This window comes from Corvus kubaryi, unplaced genomic scaffold (assembly GCF_017639235.1).
Source record: "Corvus kubaryi isolate FWS band 111438036 unplaced genomic scaffold, C.kubaryi_AGA036_p1.0 37152, whole genome shotgun sequence".
Lineage (NCBI taxonomy): Eukaryota > Metazoa > Chordata > Aves > Passeriformes > Corvidae > Corvus > Corvus kubaryi.
The window spans coordinates 697,170-718,119 of NW_024581040.1; the positions used below are offsets into that span (position 1 = coordinate 697,170).

The window sequence follows — 20,950 nt, forward strand, 5'->3', positions numbered from 1 at the left end:
GCATCACCTTTTCCCTGTGCTTTTCCTTTGTTCTGAATTCCCTCTTCCCTTTCCTGCCCTCCAAGTGCCTCTTGCACAGCTTGGTGGGCTGGAAGGAGATGATTTTTGAGGGTGTTTTGATAAAAACTGAAAGTCTTGAGCACAGTTTGTGCATTGGAGCCAGGAGACAAGGTGGGAATCAGAACAGGCAGTTATAAGGAGGCTCTGCTGGAGCCTGTGCAGCTCAGCGTGTTCATAAATGATCTGTAAGGAGGGGAGGTTGCAATCTCAGAGCTGGTTTGGGGGCATAAAGACAAAGGTCACCAGTGGAGATCTGCAGGGGGCATTTGAAATGATGCGAGTGCACAAGATGCCAGTGAATTTTAGGTGTCCACTGGGAGAGAGAATTCAAACAGGTAGAGACAGGATGGGGCAATCTGACCATCACCTGGGGTCAAGTTCTTGGAGTTGGAGTGGTCTGGAAATCCCAGCTCAGTCCTTGTCAGTGAAAACAGCAAAATAACAAGGTTAGAATTTACCAGGAGAGGTAAACAGCAAAAGTGGAGCTGTGATTCCATCATGGATAAAATCCTTGGTGTACTTGGATCGTGCTAGAACCAGGGTATGGAATGGCAGCAGTGGGGTCAGAGGTACACAGGAGGGTTTTCTTTGAAACAATGATTAAACTGGGATTCCTCAGCCTGAAGAAAGCATGGTGAAGGGTTATGAAAAGTGTGAGTGTGCTGGGATCAGGGAATGGGGGTGGCTGTTCACTGTTTCCTAATGGAAGAACCCAGAACGGCAGAGGAGATGTGCTTGGTGTGGAGAAGTGTTTCAGCCATGGAAGGAATCCTTGCCTCCAAATCTTGGTTGGGTTCAGAGGGGTTTGTACAAAGCCTTCCATTGCAAATAAGTGCTTACGTGGTGATCACCCCATGTCCACTGCTTCAGGCAACATTCCCAGCTCCCTCTGTTCTCCAGGAACATTTCCTTGCCTTCCCAGCCCCGCTGGCTGGGGGGGTCAGTGTGTCTTCAGGAGGGAGTTCAGGGCCCCGAAATGTCAAGGGGTGTGAAGGCAGATGCAAAGCTCAGTATTCAGTGGTGTTGAAATACGAGATGATGAGGTGGTGAGGAAGGAGCCTGAGGCACAGCCCCTGCTCCCCTGGCCAGGACTGGGGGCAGCTCCTGCAGGGAAAAGCCCTGGACATCAATCCCATAGCACAGGGACTGTAAAAATCTGCTCAGCCTTGAATGTGAGGAGAGCAAATCACACTTCCATTTAAGTGAGAAATCATTTGCTGCTTAGACATTTGTATCTCCTGGGAGTGCTCTTTCTAAAGGAAAAATTACTCTTTCTGCTAATTAGTCTTGTATAACCATAACACTTGACAAGTTATTGTTTCATATAGCAAAAAACCACAAACATCATCACTTCCTCATTTTCTTGTGCTCTGTCTAAAAAAATAATCAGCACCTCTGGAAGTATTTTCATCCCTTTGCAGGCAAAACATTTTCCTTAAATAATTAATTTTGCTTGTAGTTGCTGTTTTCCCAGTGCTTGAGTTTTGGGCGAATTTGGGGAGCGTTGGCGTTTTGATCTATTCCCTGTTGTGCCAGGAAGTCACGTGGGAAAAGGGGAGATGGCAATGTGCAAATGTGAAAGAGCAGTCCCCTCCTCTGGGGTGGTTTGTGATCCACAGCTCAGTGATGTATGGATGTGCTTTCCACATGGGAAGTGGCCACGCATTGTTTTGCTTTTCAGACACTTTGATTTTGGGTAATATTCTTTATTCTGCAGTTGTTTTCAGCCAAAATATGCAGTAAAGTACTTTATTCTTTCTTCCAAGTACTGAAAATTTAAAATATACATCATAGGCCTGACCTAGTTTTCAGAAGCACCTGTGAGAAGCAAGAGCACGAATGGAAAATGAAGGGGCATTGTCTTCTGAGTTGTTTAAACTCTTGTGCTTATCTCTCAAACTGTGTGTGTGAAAAATTAAAACATGAACTCATTAAAGGCTGGGGAGGTAAGAGCCCCCTGGTTTTGAGTGTAAACACAACTTCAGGAGTAAATGAAGTGTTTCAGGTACCTTCACCTGCCTCTGCGGGTAGAAAACTGATCACCTGTACTAAAGATCCCCTCAGTTGTGTATTTGGCATCTGTGTTTCTGCTTGGTGGGTGTTTTTGGGAGAAGGAACTCTCATTTCAGCCATGCTCTGGCTATAGGTGTGTGCTTGGCACAGGAGGACTGGCCAGGCTGGGTTCCTGTGGTTGCTGTTTAGGGCCTGCATTTGCTGCTCTTCAAGACAAGCACCATGTCATTGTTTTTATTATTTTTCCTTCCCATGCTCAGGTGCACTCTGTTCTTGCAGGTCATCCTGTGGGAGGGGAAGGGCTGAGACACATCTTTGAGGGTTAAAAGTAGTTGATTTGTCTTAGTTCCCAGCTCCAAAGGGTACCTATATAATCCCAGTAAGTTCTAGAAATTTAAACTGGGTCGAGATCAGTCCCACACTGGCACCGGTCTGAACCTCGCTGACACTTGGTTTGCAGCACAGCAGCAGCAGCAGGGATGGGCCAGAGCTTCAGTCCTGTTCTGAGCTGGGGTGGCTTTTCTGAAATGGGGGTCACAGACATCCTCTGCACTTCAGCATCCCCCAGGGGGGTGGGACAGCTGTCCTGAATGGCTCTGTGGGGCTGGGATGTGGCCGTGGCTCTTGGAGGTGGGGATGGCTCCAGTGGTACCCAGCAAACGCCCTGGCAGGAGCATTTTTCTCCCTGACACAGACCAGCCACAGGCCTGGGGCTGTGGAGGGAAGGTGGGGAGGAGCTGTGTGGGACTGCTGGACCTCAGTGTCTTTTATTGCCTTTCTAGGCCAGCAACAAAGTGGAGGTGGACATGGAGAAGGCAGAGAGCCTGCGTGTGACCAGAGGAGACTTCTTTGCATCCTTGGAGAACGATATCAAACCGGTAAGTGGGCACTGTGGGACTCCAGGAACAGCCACCCAGTGCAGCCCACGATGGGGACGAGCAGCTTCCTGCTGGGATCACACACCAGTGGTGCCCCATGGGCTGACATGTCCTGTGCTGTGAAAGTGGGGAGCTCTGAGCTCTCTGTGTGCCTGTGGCTGCCTGGAGAGTCACAAAGAGAATAGAACAGGTAAAGAACAGCTGGAGGTTTCTTCCCCTTGTCACGTCTCTCCCTTGTAGGCCACTTCAGTGCCTGGGTGACAGCTTTACCATGGGCTGTAGGAGGAGGTTTAAGCCTCATTTTTGAGAATTGTCTCCACTCCACAGTGTGGAGTCAGAACCCACTGGCAACTTGTACTGACTAGAACTGGTTATGAGGGTGTATGAAAAGATGTTTCTGAACGTGCCTGGTCTCCACCTGTGTTCAGCCCTCTGAGCTGGAATGCTGTGAGTCACCAGGGGGTGTGACTGTCTCACTCCAGCATCTTCCAGAGCGTGGCTCCTGGTCATTTCTGTTTAATTGTTTCATGGTTTTTCTGATGGGATGAAAAATCTTTTGGTAAAAGAAGTTTTCCTTCTTTTCTACAGGCATTTGGAACCAACCAGGAAGACTATGCCAGCTACATCATGAATGGGATCATTAAGTGGGGAGACCCAGTAACGAGGGTGTTGGATGATGGGGAGCTGCTGGTCCAGCAGACCAAGAACAGTGACCGCACTCCCCTGGTCAGCGTCCTGCTGGAAGGTACAGCTCAGGGAAAACATGTGGGAAATCCCCTTCTGGAGACTGCTCCTGTCAGCTGCCCACCTGCTCACCTCTGACATCCTGCACCTGTAGGAAATACGTGGGGGGAGAGCTGGAATTGGGCTCTTTCAGTTTGCTTGGGTGAAATTGCTTTGGATATTAAAACTGCCTCCACAGCCAGAGGGAATCCTGTGCTTAGAACAAGGGAGAAGGGAATGTACCCAGTTAATAACCAAAATGTACCCTGTTCATAACCTGAATTTGGCTGGTTTACAGTGGAGATGGCTCTAGCTGAGTCAGTTGTCTAATTTCTCCTTGAAGTCACCGGGGAGCTCATCAGTGCAACTAGCTGAGTTCAAACAGCCACATTCAGGTGTCTCTGTCAGGGAAAGGTGGATTTCCCTCTATCCAGACTGCTACTGACTGAGGAGAGTTTCCAGATATTGGAAACTGGTTCCAGTATCTGCATTACAGGTATTGGAGTGGAATTTGTTATATTGGAGTGGAATTTGTTATTTATCTCTTCCCTTTATTTTTTCCCAGAGTTAAAGATGGGTTACCACTATTGCTTGTGGTCTGTAGCTTTGGATTTAACCCTGAATAATTCTGTATTAGTGCCCAGCAATTCCTTCTGTCCCTCCAGACTGATTCATGTTGGGTGCATGGATTCAGGTGTGTCTTTGGTCTCCAAATTATCCTGGTGTGAATTCAGGCCAAAACAAATTGTCTTTGCCAGTGTTTCCCTGGTGTTCCTGCTGCTGACTTGTTTGCCAGGGTACCAGCAGAGATCATTCTGAGATGGGACATAAGCTCAAGAAATTGATCCAAAACACAAACTCACACATTTTGGTGCTGTGGCTGCTCCTACAGAGTATGTAATGTCCTCTTTTGTGTCATGGCAAATCATTCTGCAGGTGCTCAAGTAGTTCCATCAATTGCCTTCATGTGGAGGATTGGGTTGCACCAGGAGTTAGTGTGTTCCTTCTGCAGGCTCATTTCACACTGCAGATACCTCTGGATGGAATTCTAAACATACCTCAGTATCCACACGGAGCATTGTCAGAGCTGTTTTCTCCCTTGTTTATTCCTTGTTTGTCCTTTGCTCCAGGTCCCCCCCACAGTGGGAAGACTGCTTTAGCAGCAAAAATAGCTGAAGAATCCAACTTCCCCTTTATCAAGATCTGTTCTCCTGATAAGATGATTGGGTTTTCTGAAACAGCCAAGTGCCAGGCCATGAAGAAGGTACGTGTGTGTCCTCCCCTTTGCCTGGTGACAGCCCAGTTCTGAGTTCTCCTGTGGAGGGAAAGGTGAATTACCCTTGGGATGGTGTTTTCTGCTCTCTCTAGGTCGGGAATTCCTGCATATATTCGTTTATAAAGTTGGGTGTATCACAGCATTGTAGAATGGTTTGGGTTGGAAGGGACCTTAAAGCCCATCCAGTGCCACCCCTGCCATGGGCAGGGACACCTCCCACTATCCCAGGAAGCTCCAAGCCCCGTCCAGCCCAGCTGCTCTGGGCACCCTGTGCCAGGGCCTCCCCACCCTCACAGGGAGGAATTCCTTCCTAATATCCCATCTAGCCCTGCCCCCTGTCAGTTTGAAGCCATTCCCTCCTGTCCTGTCACTCCAGACTCTTGTCACAGTGTTTTTGTGGCACTGGCACTGAGGGACTCGGGGGAGGTTTCAAGGCTCCATCCCGGTTGGGTCTGGTGTGTGATCCTGGCAGACAGTGGGGCAGAGCAGAGCTGGGATGAGCAGGGCTGGAGCTCTGCCTGTGGAGGTGGAGGCAGGAAGGGCTTAGGGCTGCCCTTGGGGAGAACAGATCCTGCCTGAGTGGGACTAGGACCAGTTCTGAGGTGGGGTGTTTGGCTAAACAAGAGCTTTAACAGCATGGGGAGCCGAGGAATGTGGACGAGTTGAACATTGTCATTTCCTGAAGCAGCCCAGCTCTTACTCTTCAGGGTGAATGGTACTGAATGGGGCATGGGAGTGGATGTTACTCTGATCAGCTTGGTGCAGGGTTGTAGAGTTTCTAAGGGAGGGAAGGTGCTTAGGAGAAGCAATGCGCTCGTGACTGGGGGTCCAGTTTGTGGCTTGGATTCCAAAAGGAGCCTTTTGGATTCACTGGAATCAGGGTTTGCTGGAGGCAGGGCCACCACTGCTCACACCCAGAGCTGTGCAGGATGCTCTGTGCTGCTCCAGGAATGGTGACTGGAGCTGAGATCCAGACCTGAGTCAGTCCCTTCTCCCTGCAGGGTGCTGTTCTGGACAGTATCCAGTATCCAGCCTGAGGAGAAAAGCTCACAGCTGTGTTACAGTTGTGGAGGTTCTCTCTGTGTGTGTGTGTCACATTCTCAGTGTTGCCCCAGCTCCAAAAACAGAGGAATGGTGCTGGTTTGTCCTTGGCTTACAGTGAACCTCAGGGCAGCTGTTTGTTGCTAAGGGTGGGGGGGTAAATGAACCAATAAACTGAGTTTGTGGAGATGGCGGTGTTTTATTGCCTGCAGGGAGCCTGATCTCTCAGTACCTGCCCGTTTCATTCTCAGTTTATTCCTCTCAGTGCTGCTGTGTTCAGCTGAACCCACATCAGCAGGCCCAGCTGTGGCTGTTGTAGTCCTGTGGCTGAGGTTTAACACTGAGATATTTTGCTGTTTTTCAGATCTTTGATGATGCCTACAAGTCCCAGCTCAGCTGTGTTGTTGTGGACGACATTGAGCGACTTTTAGGTGAGTCAGGAAGAGGGAGAGCTGTGCTGGCTGCTGTAGAAATATTGATGTATTTGCAATGCTGAAACATTGCAAACTGGAAATTATCTGGACCCATCTACTTCAGGAGCATTGAGCTGGTTTGGATACAGTGAAGTGGCTTAAGTGTGCATCTGCTCCATGGGTGTTAAAATGCTTTTTTCCTTTCAGATTATGTCCCAATTGGACCTCGGTTCTCCAATCTGGTCTTGCAAGCCCTTCTGGTGCTGCTGAAGAAAGCCCCCCCTCAGGTAAGGCAGGGATGCCCTGTTCCTGCAGGAATTGGGACAGTGGGAGCTTTGTGTCTGGCTGAGAGCTGCCAGGGGTATCGATGCTTTTGTCTGAGTCAGCCACGTTAATCCCAGCCTGCTGCTCTTCATTCACTTGGACATTTCTGGGGTAACCACAAGGGATTCAACTTGAAATATCTCATTACTGGGGCCTGAATCTTCTGCATTTAGTCCTAAAAATACTGGCTAAGGAAACCAGTTTAACCTTCACCATGTAAAGCTGAATTGTGCCAGCTGCCTGCCCTCTGAGGAGCTGTTCAGGCCAGATCCACCCCTGGCTCAGCCACGTGCTCCCTCCCTATTTATAAATCAATTTCTGTGTAATCTGTGATTGTGGCTGTCAGGGGTTTAATTTGTTCTTGACTTGAAATGATCAGGTGTTAATTACAGTGACTGAGGGAAACTTAAGATCTTGCCTCTCGTGCTGATCCTGTCTGTTTGCACTTTGTGGCTCGATGAGATTTAAGAACATCACAAGTGCTGAGAGTTCTGCAGCTCGTGCTGAGTGAGACAGGCAGGCAAGGACTCCTTTCTTGTTTGGCATTTTCCTGTCGTTCACTGCGTTTCTGCTCCGTGTGTGAGAGTATCTGCATGAATAAATAACATCAGAACAGGAACACCTTGAAAGTTGGTGTCAGGAAAAAGCAGAGAAGCACAGTCTGGGCGGAGTCAGTTTTTTGTCATGTTTAATATCCTGGCCCAGGAGCGTGTGCGTGAGTGTTGTTTTCATTAGAGAGTTTGGTGAAAAGACCTTTCAAATCCAGGACTTTGAACTAAATTGTAATGCTACAGGCCCTGAGTTCCCCATGTGACTGTCAGCCTGGAGAACAAAGATTTTCCCAGTGAGCTTTCTAGGCCACGTGAAGTCTGTAACACAACAGCATCCAAGTTTTATCACATGCTTGGAACACAACAGCTCCTGTGTGGAGCAGCCCAGCCATTCCTGGTCACATCATCTCCTGTAATCACTGACCTATTGCAGGCTGCTCCACAGTGCCAGGACATGGTTGTTCCCATAAATCAGTAGGGAAAATAGAACTTGATTTGGTTCGGCTTTCAAAGGAACTTAAAGTGTTAAATTGTCCATTTGCCCATTGCATCCTGAATGTGGGCTGCTGCTGGGCTGCCCTTTGGGTGGCACCTGGGGCTCCCAAGAGCAGGACACGGGCTGGAGCTCACAGATATTTGCCAAGTTTGTGCTTGTTGCAGAGATTTGTACTCAACAGGGTTTGAAATGCCCTGGGGGCTGGGAGACTCTGGCTTGACAGCCAATATTATGGTGACTTAAGCCATAAATTGTTGGAGGGTAGAGAGTGAGTTTGCTGAGGAAATGTCACTGGTTGATTGATCATGTGGGGGTTTTTTCTTTTTTTTTCTAAGTGTCCACTGTTGGCTGTGTGGGAATCAGGACGTGGGGTGAGCTGGGCCCTTTGGGCTGCCCTGCTGTGGCAGTTCTGGGAACAGGGTTCTTCCTGGTGTGTTTGTAGTGAGTTCCCTGGGATAGCCATGGCATGTGGGGATTTTTTGCATTTAAAAAACCAAAGCTGTGTGTAAGAAGTAGAGTTGTGCAGGAAAAGGCCTTTTCTGCTGTGACTGTTTACTGTGAAAAAGGTTGGATTTGGGCACAGAGACTTGGGGTTTTTGAACTCAAGTGAGGAACCCACAATGGGGATAATCCTGAGGGTTAATCAACACCTTCCGAGTTCCCTCTGAGATTACAAATTCCCTCGAGGAGCAGTTTCTTTGGAAGGAATGGTTGATCTCATGGGGTTGCTGTAATTTGAGGTGCAGATACAGGCCCTAAACGCATGAGCAACATCAGTGGCACTGACCTGCTCCATGGGGTCAAAGCACCATGGAGTTCTGTGGGACTGGGATCATGGTTTAGCATCATTCCTTGTAAAAATGGGATGTCCTGGGACATCCCTGTGCTGAGAGGAGTTCTTGGCAGGATGCTGGGGAGGCAGTACTTGTTCCCCTTTGCTTCAGCTTTTCACTCGTGGGGGGCGCTGAAATACTGAGCTGATTTCAAAGAATCATGGGATGGTTTGGGTTGGAAGGGACCTTAAAGCCCATCTCATTCCACCCCCTGCCATGGGCAGGGACACCTTCCACTCTCCCAGGTTGCTCCAAACCCCATCCAGCCTGGCCTTGGACACTGCCAGGGATCCAGGGACAGCCCCAGCTTCTCTGGGCACCCTGTGCCAGGGCCTCCCCACCTTCACAGGGAGGTATTTCCTCACAATATCCCATCTGTCCCTGCCCTCTGCCAGTGGGAAGCCATTCCCCCTTGTCCTGTCACTGTATTATCCCCTTGTCCCAAGGCCCTCTCCAGCTCCCTTGGAGACTGGCAGGGCTCAGGGCAGGGAATGACGGAGCAGTGGGAGCGGGGGGGCGGATGCAGCGCGGCCGCTCCCATTGCTGTGGCCCAGATTATGAATTCCCTGGCGTGTCACATCACTTGCAGGGATATTCTTGATGTGCAGGCAGCTTCCTGCAATCACTGTAGGCTCCGTGTGGAAGAGAAGCGTTTCTGGGATGAAATGTTATTAATTATGCATCGAGGTGCGTGTCTCTCTTGAATTGGCGTAGGGAAGCTGCCTCGCAGGCTCCCCTCTTCCGAGGGAGGCTGGATTATTGGAACGTGGTGTGGGAAGGACAAACACTTGAAGGTTCTGGTTTTCTTTTGAGAGTAAACACTTTAGACTTTAAATAAACTAGAAACCTCTCTGAGCTCGCTTTAAATTGCCAGTCACAGCTCCTGCTTGTGGTTCCACTCAGCAGTGTTAAATAGTGCTATCTGTTACTGTTGCTTCAAGAGGACTGAAAACCATTGCATTTTGTTTAGCATTTTTTTTTTTTTTAAACCAATTAAAAATCTTTTCTGAAATGCCTTGAAGAGAAGAAAATAAACCATGTTCTCTTGGGTCTTTAATTCAATCAAGTTTGCCTGTGTTGTGCAGGAGCAGGGACTGGGGGATGGAAAGGCTGAAAAGGGCTGTCTCAGCAGGGAGCCGAGCGGGAGAAAAGGACTTCCCTGAGAACTGAGCAGCAGCAGCTCCCAAAGCCGGGGCTGCTTCATCTACATGCAGAGTCACACAGGGCCTGGAGGCGCTCCCCAGCCCCACGGAGGTTCACATGTGCTTCCCTGCTGCTTCCCAACAATCGGCCGGGCGGGAGGGACCCTCGGCATCCCCAGTGGAGCCAGAGCCGGGCACGGGCTGGGCAGGGTCAGGGAATGTCTGCCTGAGCAAGGTGCTCTCCAAGGGACACCCACTCCTGGGGCTGCCCTTCCACGGCTCCCAGAGCTCCCAGCCCCACTTTCAAAGTGAGATTCATGCCTGGGGATGCCCTTCCACTGCTCCCAGAGCCCCCAGTCCCTTTTCTCACTGGGATACCCACTCCTGGGAATGCCCTTCCATGGCTCCCAGAGCCCCCAGCCCCTTTTCTCACTGGGATACCCACTCCTGGGGATGCCCTTCCACAGCTCCCAGAGCCCCCAGCTCCTTTTCTCACTGGGACACTGGAGGCTTTTGCCACTTGATGAAAATTAAGGGGGAATAATCTCCTTGTTTGATGTAATCCCGGATGCATTCCTGATTCCACATCCCTTGGTGTGAACTGGAAGCAATTCCAGTCACCAGTGTTGCTACCTTTGTGTGCATAAACCTGGGGAAGTGTGTTTCTTCCTTCACATGTGAGGAATTCCCAAGTCCCCACACACAAGGATAATGGTGTCCAAGGCTCCTGAGCCCAGTGGGCAACTGATGAGTGATGGAGGCACCTCAGTGCCACCAGTGCCTGGCTCCAGCAGAGCTCAGGCTCCCCTTGCCTGGGGCTGGCTGGATTTGCTGAAATTCCGTAATTGGAGACTGCACTGATGTGTTGAGGCTCCAGTTACTCACAGCAGAGTCTGTAACTGTGGCATGTTCTAGTTCCCCCTGGGCAGTGATGTGGTGCCTGCTGTGGCAGAGGAATCCATCCCGGTGCTGGAAAATTTGCTTGGTTCAAACGGCTTCTTCAAGTCCCACAGTTCTGTGCATGGCAACATCCTTCAGTCAGGTAAAATCCCTGCAGCAGAGGGGTCAGCTCTAGGGTCATCCCTCTTCTAGAAGGCAGCAGGGCAGGACACACACCTCTGTACTGTCCCTCTGTCAGCACAGAGGGATCTTGGGCTCCAAATTGGGGCACTTTGCCTAAAAATGGACAGGATGAATCCAGGCCTGAGGCTGTGCCTGTGTCTGATCTCTGGTGATGGAAGAACTGGGCTGGGACTGCCCTGGTCATGCATCCGACACCAAATGATCTTAGGCTGTTCCTCCTTCCGTGGTAATGTACTCACATGTTCTGCCTGATTTTTGGAAGTTCAGCTTGAATCCTGAGTTTCTGTGGGCTGACCATGTGGCTCGTTGCCTTCACTGTGACTGCTGTAGAAGTTAAGGATCAAAAAAGTGCATTTTTCTGAAAATTTGGCCGCTTCAGCAGTACCTGGAACCCTGTGCCATGTGCTCTGGGATGACCCTGCTGGAGCAGGGAGTTGCACCGTGGCCCCTTCCAGCCTGAGCCATTCTGGGATCCTGGGACAAGAACAAATCCCAGGATCTCCTGTGGTGTGTGTCAGTGCAGAGGAGCTGGGTGAGGGCAGCTCTTCCAGTTTGTGTTGATGGCTTTTCCTGCTGCCTTGATAATTCCTGGGCAAACAATGCTGCCCTGGGGGTTCCCATTTGTTTGTTGAGTTGCCTGAAAGTTTGAGGAGCTCGAGGGACTCCTGCCCTGTCGGTGCTGGGGGGTCACAGTGGCTGCTTTCCAGGGGTCAGGTTTAAAGGCAGGGAGTTGAAGGCATGGCTTCTTCTGAGGAAAGCAGGGAAAAATCAGGATCTTTTGGGTGGAGCTGTTAAAAATTTGAAGCACTTTTGCAGAGTAGCCATCTGTTCTGAGGAGCTCCCAACCACGTCAGTGGTTCAGGGACCTGGGAATAGATTTTAACAGAGATATCTAAAAATTGCTGATGGATCTGCCCTCTGGGAACTCATCCTGGTGCTTTTCAACCTTGTTAAGCCTTTCCTTTCTTAGCGCTGTCTTTGCCTGAGTCCAGCCGAGCTGTTGGTGAGAGCAAACCCCCTTTAGTTGAGTTTATCTGATGTTTGATAATTCCATCTTGTGCTCCCTGGTTTCTGTAATGACAAGCAGCAGTTTCCCCCTCATCTCCTCTACACCACCTATGATTTTACAAACCTCTCTGTTTTTACCAAGGATCTATTTAGGGAAGTTATTCCATATTTCTGACCATCCCCAGTGCTTTCTCTGACTTCTCCAACTAAACAGAATCCTAGAATCATGGAATGGGGTTTGGGTTGGAAGGGACCTTAAAGCCCCTCCAGTTCCACCCCTGCCATGGGCAGGGACACCTTTCACTGTCCCAGGGTGCTCCAAGTCCCGTCCAACCTGGCCTGGGACACTTCCAGGGCTGGGACAGCCCCAGCTGCTCTGGGCACCCTGTGCCAGGGCCTCCCCACCCTCACAGGGAGGAATTCCTTCTTAATACCCAAACTAACCCTCCCCTCTGGCAGTGTGAATCCATTACCCCTTGTCCCAAGTCCCTCCCCAGCTCTTCTGGAGCCCCTTTAGGCACTGGAAAGGGCTCTAAGGTTTCCCCAAACTCTCCTCTTCTCCAAGCTGGACACCACCAGCTCAGAAATGATGGATTTGGAGTTTTATTTGAAACAGGAAGGAGCTCCTGGGTTCACGTGGCAGAATGATGATCCTGCTTTGCTCTTTTCCCATTCCAAAACTGTCCCAGTGGTCACACACTGAGTGAGATTGAGCTGGTGTTCCCACAGAATTCCCACAGGGACCGGTGCCAGTGGTTTTCCTCAGTGGTCACAGGGCTTTGGAGCCATTTCTGTGTGTGCAGCAATCGCCCACTGCCCTGATGAGCAGCGGGTTTGGGTCCAGCTGACTCAGTGTGGCACTGGGTGGGTTTGCCACGACTGACCTGGTCCTTTAGGGAATGTTTGCTGGATGAGTCCACAGCGTGGGCAGCTTTCCTGGGAGGAGGAATGTGTCATCTGGACTCTAATAACTGAGAAGGAAAGGCCGAGAGCAAGATCAGTTGTGGACACCTGAAGTGCCAGGAGGTAAAACTCCCCTCACTGGTGACATTCCTGTGCTGCCTGTGTCCTTTCCTGATGAAACTCCAAGCTAGATTCCATTTTTATTGAAATCAGGCACAGACTTCATTAATGTACGAGGGCAGCATCCCTCAAGCAGCCACTCTGAGGCAGTTATCCCCTTGATTGATGCCTGATCAGTGTGCCAGGCACTGTACACATGCTGGGAGCTATATTTGGGGAACAGACACTGCTTGGGTGCAGCTGAGCAGTTTTTCCCCTCTAAAATGCTCATAGTTCATGGGAAACTGTTATTAACACAGCCCCTTGCCCAAGCTGTTCAGGATTTTGAGAGTTCCATGCAGTAATGAACACGTTTTTAGGAGAATCACTTGTGAAGCAGATGGGTCTGGGTGGTACAGCACTTGCAGGAGGGGTTGTTCTGTGTTTTAGAGGTCTCAGTTCTGGGCAGGGGTTTGTCCTTGGCTTCCTCTGTACTGTGGTGCCTCCTGAGCTGCAGACGGGGATTCACGCAGGAGGGGCAGCACAGTGTGGCACCCGTGACCTGGGACACGCTCTGGTTCTGCCTGCCAGGTGTTCCTTTTGCTCTCTTGGGCTAAAGCCAAACCTGGAGTGAGCACTTGAGCTCATTCCCAGTTCAGGATCTTTCTCAGTGTCCAGCACCTGGAGCAGGAGCAGAATCTGTTCAGTGAGTGCAGGGGAAGAACAGAGCCCGTGAAGAGGCACTGGCTGCATCAAAGATGTGTTTAAAGAGTTTTCATCCTCTGTCAAGGGAATGCAAAGCAGTTACAGGATTCATTCTGGGAATCATTTTTAGGGTTTTGTTCTGTTTCTATAATGATGAAGTTTTGCATCATGAAGTTGAAATACAGAACTTGCACAGAATCACAGAATATCCTGAGTGGGAAGGGACCCCCAAGGACCATCAAATCCAGCTCCTGGCCCTGCACAAACACCCCAACAATCCCACCGTGTGCCTGGGAGTGTTGTCCAAACTCTGCTGGAGCTCTGGCAGCCTTCGGGCCGTGCCCATTCCCTGGGGAGCCTGGGCAGTGCCCAGCACCCTCTAGGTGGGACCTGGAAATTCACTTCACTCTTGGAGCCTCAGCCAAACTTCTTGTACAGCAAAAGAGGAGGGTCCTTGGCCAGCCAGGCCTCTCCCAGCCCATTTGCTCCCTGTGTACTGGGACAGAAGAGGGACTGATAATCCTGCCTGATAATCCCAGCAGCTCCTTCCATCAGCTGGTGTTGATCAGTGTCCAAACCCCTCACAGGGAAATTCAAACAGCAGTGGAAAGGGCTCTGCAAGGTGAACAAACAGCAGTGGATTTGCATTTGCAGCTGATGTTTTCCACAACTTGCTCTATTATTCATAAGCCCTGTTGCTGCCTGGACTGACTTGGGGTTGGTCTGGGCACTCTGGATTGGGAATTGGAGGCTGCTGGAGTGGGGCTGTCCTGTACAGCTGCAGGGGGAACTCAGGGACTCACAGCAGCCTCTGCTCAAAAGCCTGAGCTGGAAATCCACTGTGCAGGAGCAGGGAATTCACTGTACCCACAGGTTCCTAAAGACAGTCTGCTCCCCTGAGAAGTCATTTGTAATTCAGCTTTTGGGAGTGGGAGTTTGCTCAGGCTTTTAAATTTAATGAGGATCCAGCTATTTATGATGCTGGGTTCAGAAGGAGCTGTGAGTGTGGTGGGGCTTTGTGCACTGCAATTCTTGGACCCTGTTGGTGGCATCGCTCCGAGATCTGATCCTGGTCTCCTGTGGCTGCTGTTGGCTACTTCAATTACTGACAGATTTAATCCTATTAATTTTGTTTGAAGTGGCTTTTTAAATGGCCATTTCCCACTTACCATTTGTAGCTGGCTGAACCTTCCCCAGGCTGGTTCTCTCTAGTTTTTCCTTTCCTGACTCTCGCTCCTTTGCCTGGACAGGGCCGCAAGCTCCTGATCATCGGCACCACGAGCCGCAAAGATGTCCTGCAGGAGATGGAGATGCTGAATGCCTTCAGCACCACCATCCATGTGCCCAACATTGCCACGAGGGAGCAGCTCATGGAGGCTTTAGAGGTGAGGAAAAGTTCAAGGATGACAGAAGACTCAAAATTTGCTGGAAATGAGGGGTTTTGCAGTAGCTGTGTCTGGTAACACCATCCCACTTGACATCATGTCATAACAAAGCAGTTCTGAGGCTTTTCAATTTGCTTTTTCATGAATTAAATTAAGGCAAAATTAGAGAACTGGAGGTCTGGGGAAAGGTTTGTGGTGTGGATTGGAACATTCCAAGGGCATGGAAGTGGGTAGTGAATATAATTGGGACACTTAAACTGAATTTGCCTGGAGGGTGCCGAGCTCTGGTGAATTGGAACAGCATCAGCCGACGGTGTTTGGTGCTGAGGAATTATAAGTTCCTTATAAATTCCTGCCTTTAGTGTCTCCTGATTCTGTGCCTCAGTGGGAATTGTAGTGAGAACTGAAGGCTGTTAACGCAAACTGAACAGGCAAATCTGTGGTGCCATAGGTAAACTTGTCCCAGTGATGGTGTCACCAAAGCCTGAGAGACAGAGATACTCCTGCAGCAGGCTTGGAAACTTCCTGTGGCTTGAGCCATTGTTTTGTTGCAGACCCTGATCTGGAGAAAATCTGGAGTGCAGCATAAAAGCACAGCACTAACTGTTGGATAAGGGATGTTATAGAAAAAACCATTATGGAATTCAAGAAATTTTTGTTTTTGTTTTGCCTTGTCCAAGATACATTGGAACAAATCTTCCTTCTCAGCTAGTAAATGCTTCTAGCTTCCCATTCCCTTTCTCCCAAGGTAGGGACCATTATTCCTACTGACAGGCTCCTGTTGCTGACTTTTTAAAATGATTTCCCCCCCAGCTCCTGGGTAACTTCAAAGACAAGGAGCGCAGCACGATCGCACAGAACGTCAAAGAGATGCCTGTCTGGATTGGGATCAAGAAGCTGCTGATGCTGATAGAAATGTCATTACAGGTAGGAATGGTTCTGGGGAGGAAGGACTGGGGTCCTAGAGCAGTCCTGGAGGCTCCCTTCTCTGCAGACCCCTGCTGTCGGTGGGAGCTTTGCAGTGGTTTAATTGGGAAAAGAGCTGCAGTGAGGGGAAATTTTCAGAACAAAGAAATTACCACATCTTGGTCCACAGAGATCTTTAAATTTCCCCCCCCACCCTGCCCCGTGCCCATGGGCTGTTCGGAGCTGCACTTCAGAGCATCTGGCTACGGGAGGGGTTGGATTAACTCACCTTTCATGGAATTTCTTCTCTCCACCCAGCATGTTAAGATTGCAGATAGCAATCACCTCGGGTTTTTTTTAAAGAAGGTGCCTGTGCAGGTGTATGTGCTCTTTCCCTGAAGAAGATAAATCTGTCAGGCTGTTCAGCTGCTCTTCTCTTTATTTTCCACTTTCAGCACTTTAAAGAAAATAATTGCAGAGGGTAGAACTATGCAGCTCTGAGCCCTCCCCCGCAGCAGCACCCATGCCTGGAGCCAGCCAGCAAGCTCGTGCTCATGCTGACACGGGCTGAGGGTGCAGCCCTAATCCTCCCCTGACATCCCAGTGCTCCCCCAGCCCCCCCCTCTGCTCACATCAAATGGATTTAGTGCAGCTGAGTGAACTGTCCTCAGATCTTCCTTGCAGAGGCAGGGCAGAAGTGAAGAGACTTGTAGTTCAGGGCAGACAAGTCATGTACCCCTCTGTTCACTCTTCACAATTCTGTTAAAACTTGCTCAGCGCTAAGGATATGCTCTGACTGGATGTCACCTCAGGGAATAAAGTCATTTATCTAGATTACTTTTCCTCTTCTTCCTTGGCTTTTAATTCCATACCTACAGGCAAGTCAGTAAGTCATTGCTCACACGTATTAAGTGGATTTAAGGGGTGCCGGCCTTCGGGGACTGCCGGGCTCTGCCACGCTCCCGTTCCCTGAGCCCTGACAATGGGTCCCTTCTTCTGACCCAGGACGTGTTCTTGTGCTGCTTTCACCTGAAGTGCTGCTTGTTTTCAAAGCTGAAGGTGGAGGTTCTGTAAATCCTGGGCAGTTCTGAGTTGGGAGATGGGTGGGAATGCTGACCCCAGCCCTGTTCCCAGCCTGGCCCCTGTGCCCGTTCCACTCCCTGGGGGCAGTTCTGGGCACCACAATATCACAGGGATAGAAAGGAATTAGAGAGTGTCCAACGGAGGGACCTGCAATGGTGAAGGGTGTGGAGGTGAAGCCCTAGGAGGAGCAGCAGAGGTCACTTGTTCAGCTGGAGCAGAGCAGACTGAGGGCAGAGCTCAGTGGGGGCTGCAGCTCCAATCTCTGCTCCCTGTGAGCAGGAACAGCACCCAGGGAACAGCTGGAGCTGTGTCAGGGGGATTTGGGATGGAGATCAGGGAAAAGTTCTTCCTGCAGTGGGTGTTTGGACACTGCCCAGGCTCCCCAGGGAATGGTCCCGGCCCTGAGGCTGCCAGAGCTGCAGGAGCGCTGGGACAGCGCTGCCAGGGATGCCCAGGGTGGGGTTGTTGGGGGGTCTGTGCAGGGCAGGAATTGGACTGGGTGATCCCTGTGGGTCCCTTCCCACTCCATGATTCCCACTCCATGAGCAGTGACGCTGTGGACAGAGTCCTCACCCCCCGGGGCTGTGCAGGCAAACTGCTCTCGGGCATTGGTTTTGACCATTGCTGTGGTGGTGAGCCCAGGAGCAGCCGGGCTGGGAGGGGACAGGCAGAGCTGGGACTGTGCCCTTTGTGACACACTGAACACAAACTGCTGCCACTGTCCCGAGAGCCACTGAGGGTGTCCCTTTGCTGCTCGTGGAGGGTTGGCAGCAGGGGGGTTCCTGCTCTGGCACTGGGTTCAGGTGGTTGTGTAATAGCAGAGGTAACAGCATATGGCAGCTAAATATGAACCAGCTCTGTTCCAAAAGGTCTGAGGTGTTTCCATGACTCCATCTGCTGAACTGCTATAAATACAGGAGAGCAGTGCAGGCTCTCACTGATCAGAGCTGGGATCTGGTGCACTGGAACCCAGTGAGCTCGGATCTGCCAGGCTCTTAGAGGAAAGCACAGTTGCACCAGATAAGGAGTCCAGCACTGGATCTTGTTTTCACTGAGTTGTACCACAGCTTTATAGAAGGAGATTTCAATCTGAAATCACTTAAGAATTCCAAGTGATGGATGAAATTTCTCAGAACTCAGCTGACTGGATGCCAGGTGAATGAATTCTTTATAAAAAACGTGCACAGTGTCTTCCTCTGAATCTAATGGTGGGTTTTGTTTTGTTAAAGCAGTGACCCCACTCTCTGCTCTCTGCAGGGATTCCTGAGCTGGTCAAATGACTTCCAGTGTGTTTCAGACAAAAGTCACACTGAACCAGACCCTCCATATCAAAATCCTTTCTTGGGGTACCTGAACTGCTGTGGTGCCCTGGGTGAATTGTCACCTTGTTTATGAGCTGTGTAACCCCACATGTTCTGGCAGCCTAATTTCCCCCAAACTCTGTTTATTGCTCTTCCTGGCCTGCTTTAATGCCAGCTGCTGGTGTTTGGTGTCACATACTTTGGTAATTTGTGTACACTGAGTATCCTGGAATATGGTTCTGTTCTTGTTCAAATGAAGCCTTTGATCGCTGGATGCACTCAGGATTTGCCACGTGAATCCACAAGTGTTTGCAGTGGCCTTGGCTGCAGTACAGGGCCACCTCCAGGGCTCTTGGGTCCCATGCTGGTTTCACTCTGCCCTGGGTACTGCTGGATACCTGAACCTTCTCTTTTCATGGCTGGGGGCTGGTTCCTCCTGTTTCCTCTCCCTGCCTGTCTTTTTGCTCTTGTACCTTGCTGGCAGCACTCCCAAAGCCAAGGTCTCTCCTCCTTGGAGCAGGAGCCTGGATGAGCCAGGCAGTGTTCCAGAAAGCCCCTTCTGGCACCTCCAGGGTTTCCTGATTTGGTAACTTCTGTTTAGCATAAATAATCAGCATAAATAAAACTTAATCTAAGCTGCTTGTGTTCAATGTATCTTAACTTCCATTGGAACTTATTTTGAAAGATCACCCCACGATCCTGCCTGCTTTATTTTAAACCAAACACTGCACCTGGACATGCTGAGGGTTTGGGTTCATGGCAGGCTTTTGGGAGCACTGAGGGCTTGTCACATCGTGGTGGAGGATCTCCTTCTCTGGACTGGAGATTAACGACCTCCCTTCAGTTCCTTTGTTTCCTGAGGGGTCCTGGATGTCCTGAGGATGCTGCACTAGCCAGGAAGGAACATCCATGTTCCTGCCATCCCTCTGAGCTCTGTCACAGAGTCAGTCCCCATGCTGCTGTTCCAGAAAATCTTCCCCCCAGTTTGGCAGCAGCACTTCCCATTTCACAGAGCACCAGAGGGTCTGTCCAGGAATCCTGAACCTGCTTCCTCTGTGCTCCGCTGACTCCATCTTCTGCTCCTTCCCGGGCAGATCAGCCTCTGGGGTTTGTGCCTGCATTTTCAATAAGCAATTTGATCAAGTTTGAGTCTTTGTGGCCTTTCAGCTGCCAGCTGTGGTCTTTTGGACAAGGTGCTGCGTGTGCAGGTAAATGCTGCTCCTCCCCAGGAGCCAGTGCAGGTTATGGACTCGGTGTCCAGGTGGAGAGGGGTAGGAGGCAGTATCTTCCATTTGGGAAGCAGAGCACTGGCCTTGGCAAGTTTGAATTCCAGCTGGTGGCTTTAGAACAGCTTTTCTAAGGACGAAGAGATTTGTTTGTATAAAACTGTGAGATCATGTTGGGTTTTTAGCAGAACTCCCTGGCTGAACCTTTGTTATTTCCCGGTTGGGATGGGTTCCCATGGTTTCCTAAGGTTTCATCTCAGCATCTGCTCTGAAGAAGCCCTTTCAGAAGCAGACACATTGAGTGTACCTACAAACACACCCTCTGACTGTCTGAGGAGTCCCTTTCCAGGCAGCTGTCTGTACTGGTGGTGGGGCTGTCCCTGCCCAGGTGGAGGAGCCGGCATTTCCCTTGTTGAACTGCATGAGGTGTGTGTGGGGCTGGTCTCCCTCCAGCCGAGGCTGGCTGAGTGGCAGCACCACCAGCGGGTGCAGGACTCCCCTCTCCTGATCCCGTGTCCCCTGCAGGCTCAGGGTGTGCCTGGCCCCAGCCCCGCTGGTTGCTCAGGAGGTTAAGGACTGTTGGCTCCCAGGGGGATGCCTGGCACATGGGCACACGTGGACTTCTGCCCCTGAGCCCAGCTCCTGGGGCCCAGCTGCTTGTCTGGTGTTCAGTCCATTGTGTTTGGCCTGGAAATGACACTTTGTTCATGGACCCACCTGGAGCTGGGGTCGGGCTTTATCCAGCACTTGCCATTCCAGGAACATTCAGAAATTCAGAAAGGGAGCTGGAGGTGTCACAGGACTGCAGGATAAACGAGGTCAGAATGCACCTGAAGGTCTCATCTGTTGGCTGTTGGGAAAGGAGGGGAGGGTGTCAGGCACTGCCCAGGGCTCCCCAGGGAATGGGCACAGCCCCGAGGCTGCCAGAGCTCCCAGGGATGCACAGGGAGGGATTGTTGGGGTGTCTGTGCAGAGCCAGGAGTTGGACTCCATGATCCTTCCCCATGGGTCCCTTCCCACTCAGGGTGTTCTCTGATCCAGTCCAACCTCCTGCTGCAGCAGGATCAGCCACGGGGGCAGAGCAGAGCCCTTTGGTGGGGAAGGCTCGGGACCCTCTGCCAGGTGAGGGTCCCGTGCTGGGTCTGGTGGTGTGGATTGTACCTGTGGATGCCCCCAGAGAAAGGGGATGTCCAGGTAGTCAGAGCTCAGGGTTCATGTGCACGTGCTCCTGTCCCAGCTGCCTTCAGCGTTTCTGATAGAACCACAGAGTCACTGAGGTGGGGAAAGCCCCCTGAGTGTTCCCTCAGCGCTGCCAAGGCCACCACTGACCATGTCCCCAAGTGCCACATCCCCCACAGAAACGGGAGAGCTGGCACAGTGACAGAGGAGCTTTTCCTGGTAGCCAGGTGTCAACTGGGAGAGGTTGTGGAGAAGATTTAGGCTGGAGGGACCCTGCAGAGACCCTCTCTCTGGTCTCCTGTTTGGTGGTACCACAGCCCCT

At 50.8% G+C, this 20,950-nt stretch overlaps 1 protein-coding gene across 3 annotated transcripts in view; it reads left to right on the top strand.

Annotated features, from left to right (window-relative positions):
- NSF (N-ethylmaleimide sensitive factor, vesicle fusing ATPase) overlaps positions 1-20,950 on the top strand; it is a 74,843-nt gene that overhangs the window by 49,979 nt on the left and 3,914 nt on the right. For all 3 annotated transcript variants that reach the window (XM_042021615.1, XM_042021614.1, XM_042021613.1), the window contains exons 13-19: positions 2,856-2,951; positions 3,540-3,696; positions 4,805-4,938; positions 6,356-6,422; positions 6,612-6,691; positions 14,799-14,933; positions 15,747-15,860. In XM_042021615.1, coding sequence (XP_041877549.1) covers positions 2,856-2,951; positions 3,540-3,696; positions 4,805-4,938; positions 6,356-6,422; positions 6,612-6,691; positions 14,799-14,933; positions 15,747-15,860 — 783 coding nt within the window. The remainder of the gene's footprint in view (positions 1-2,855; positions 2,952-3,539; positions 3,697-4,804; positions 4,939-6,355; positions 6,423-6,611; positions 6,692-14,798; positions 14,934-15,746; positions 15,861-20,950) is intronic.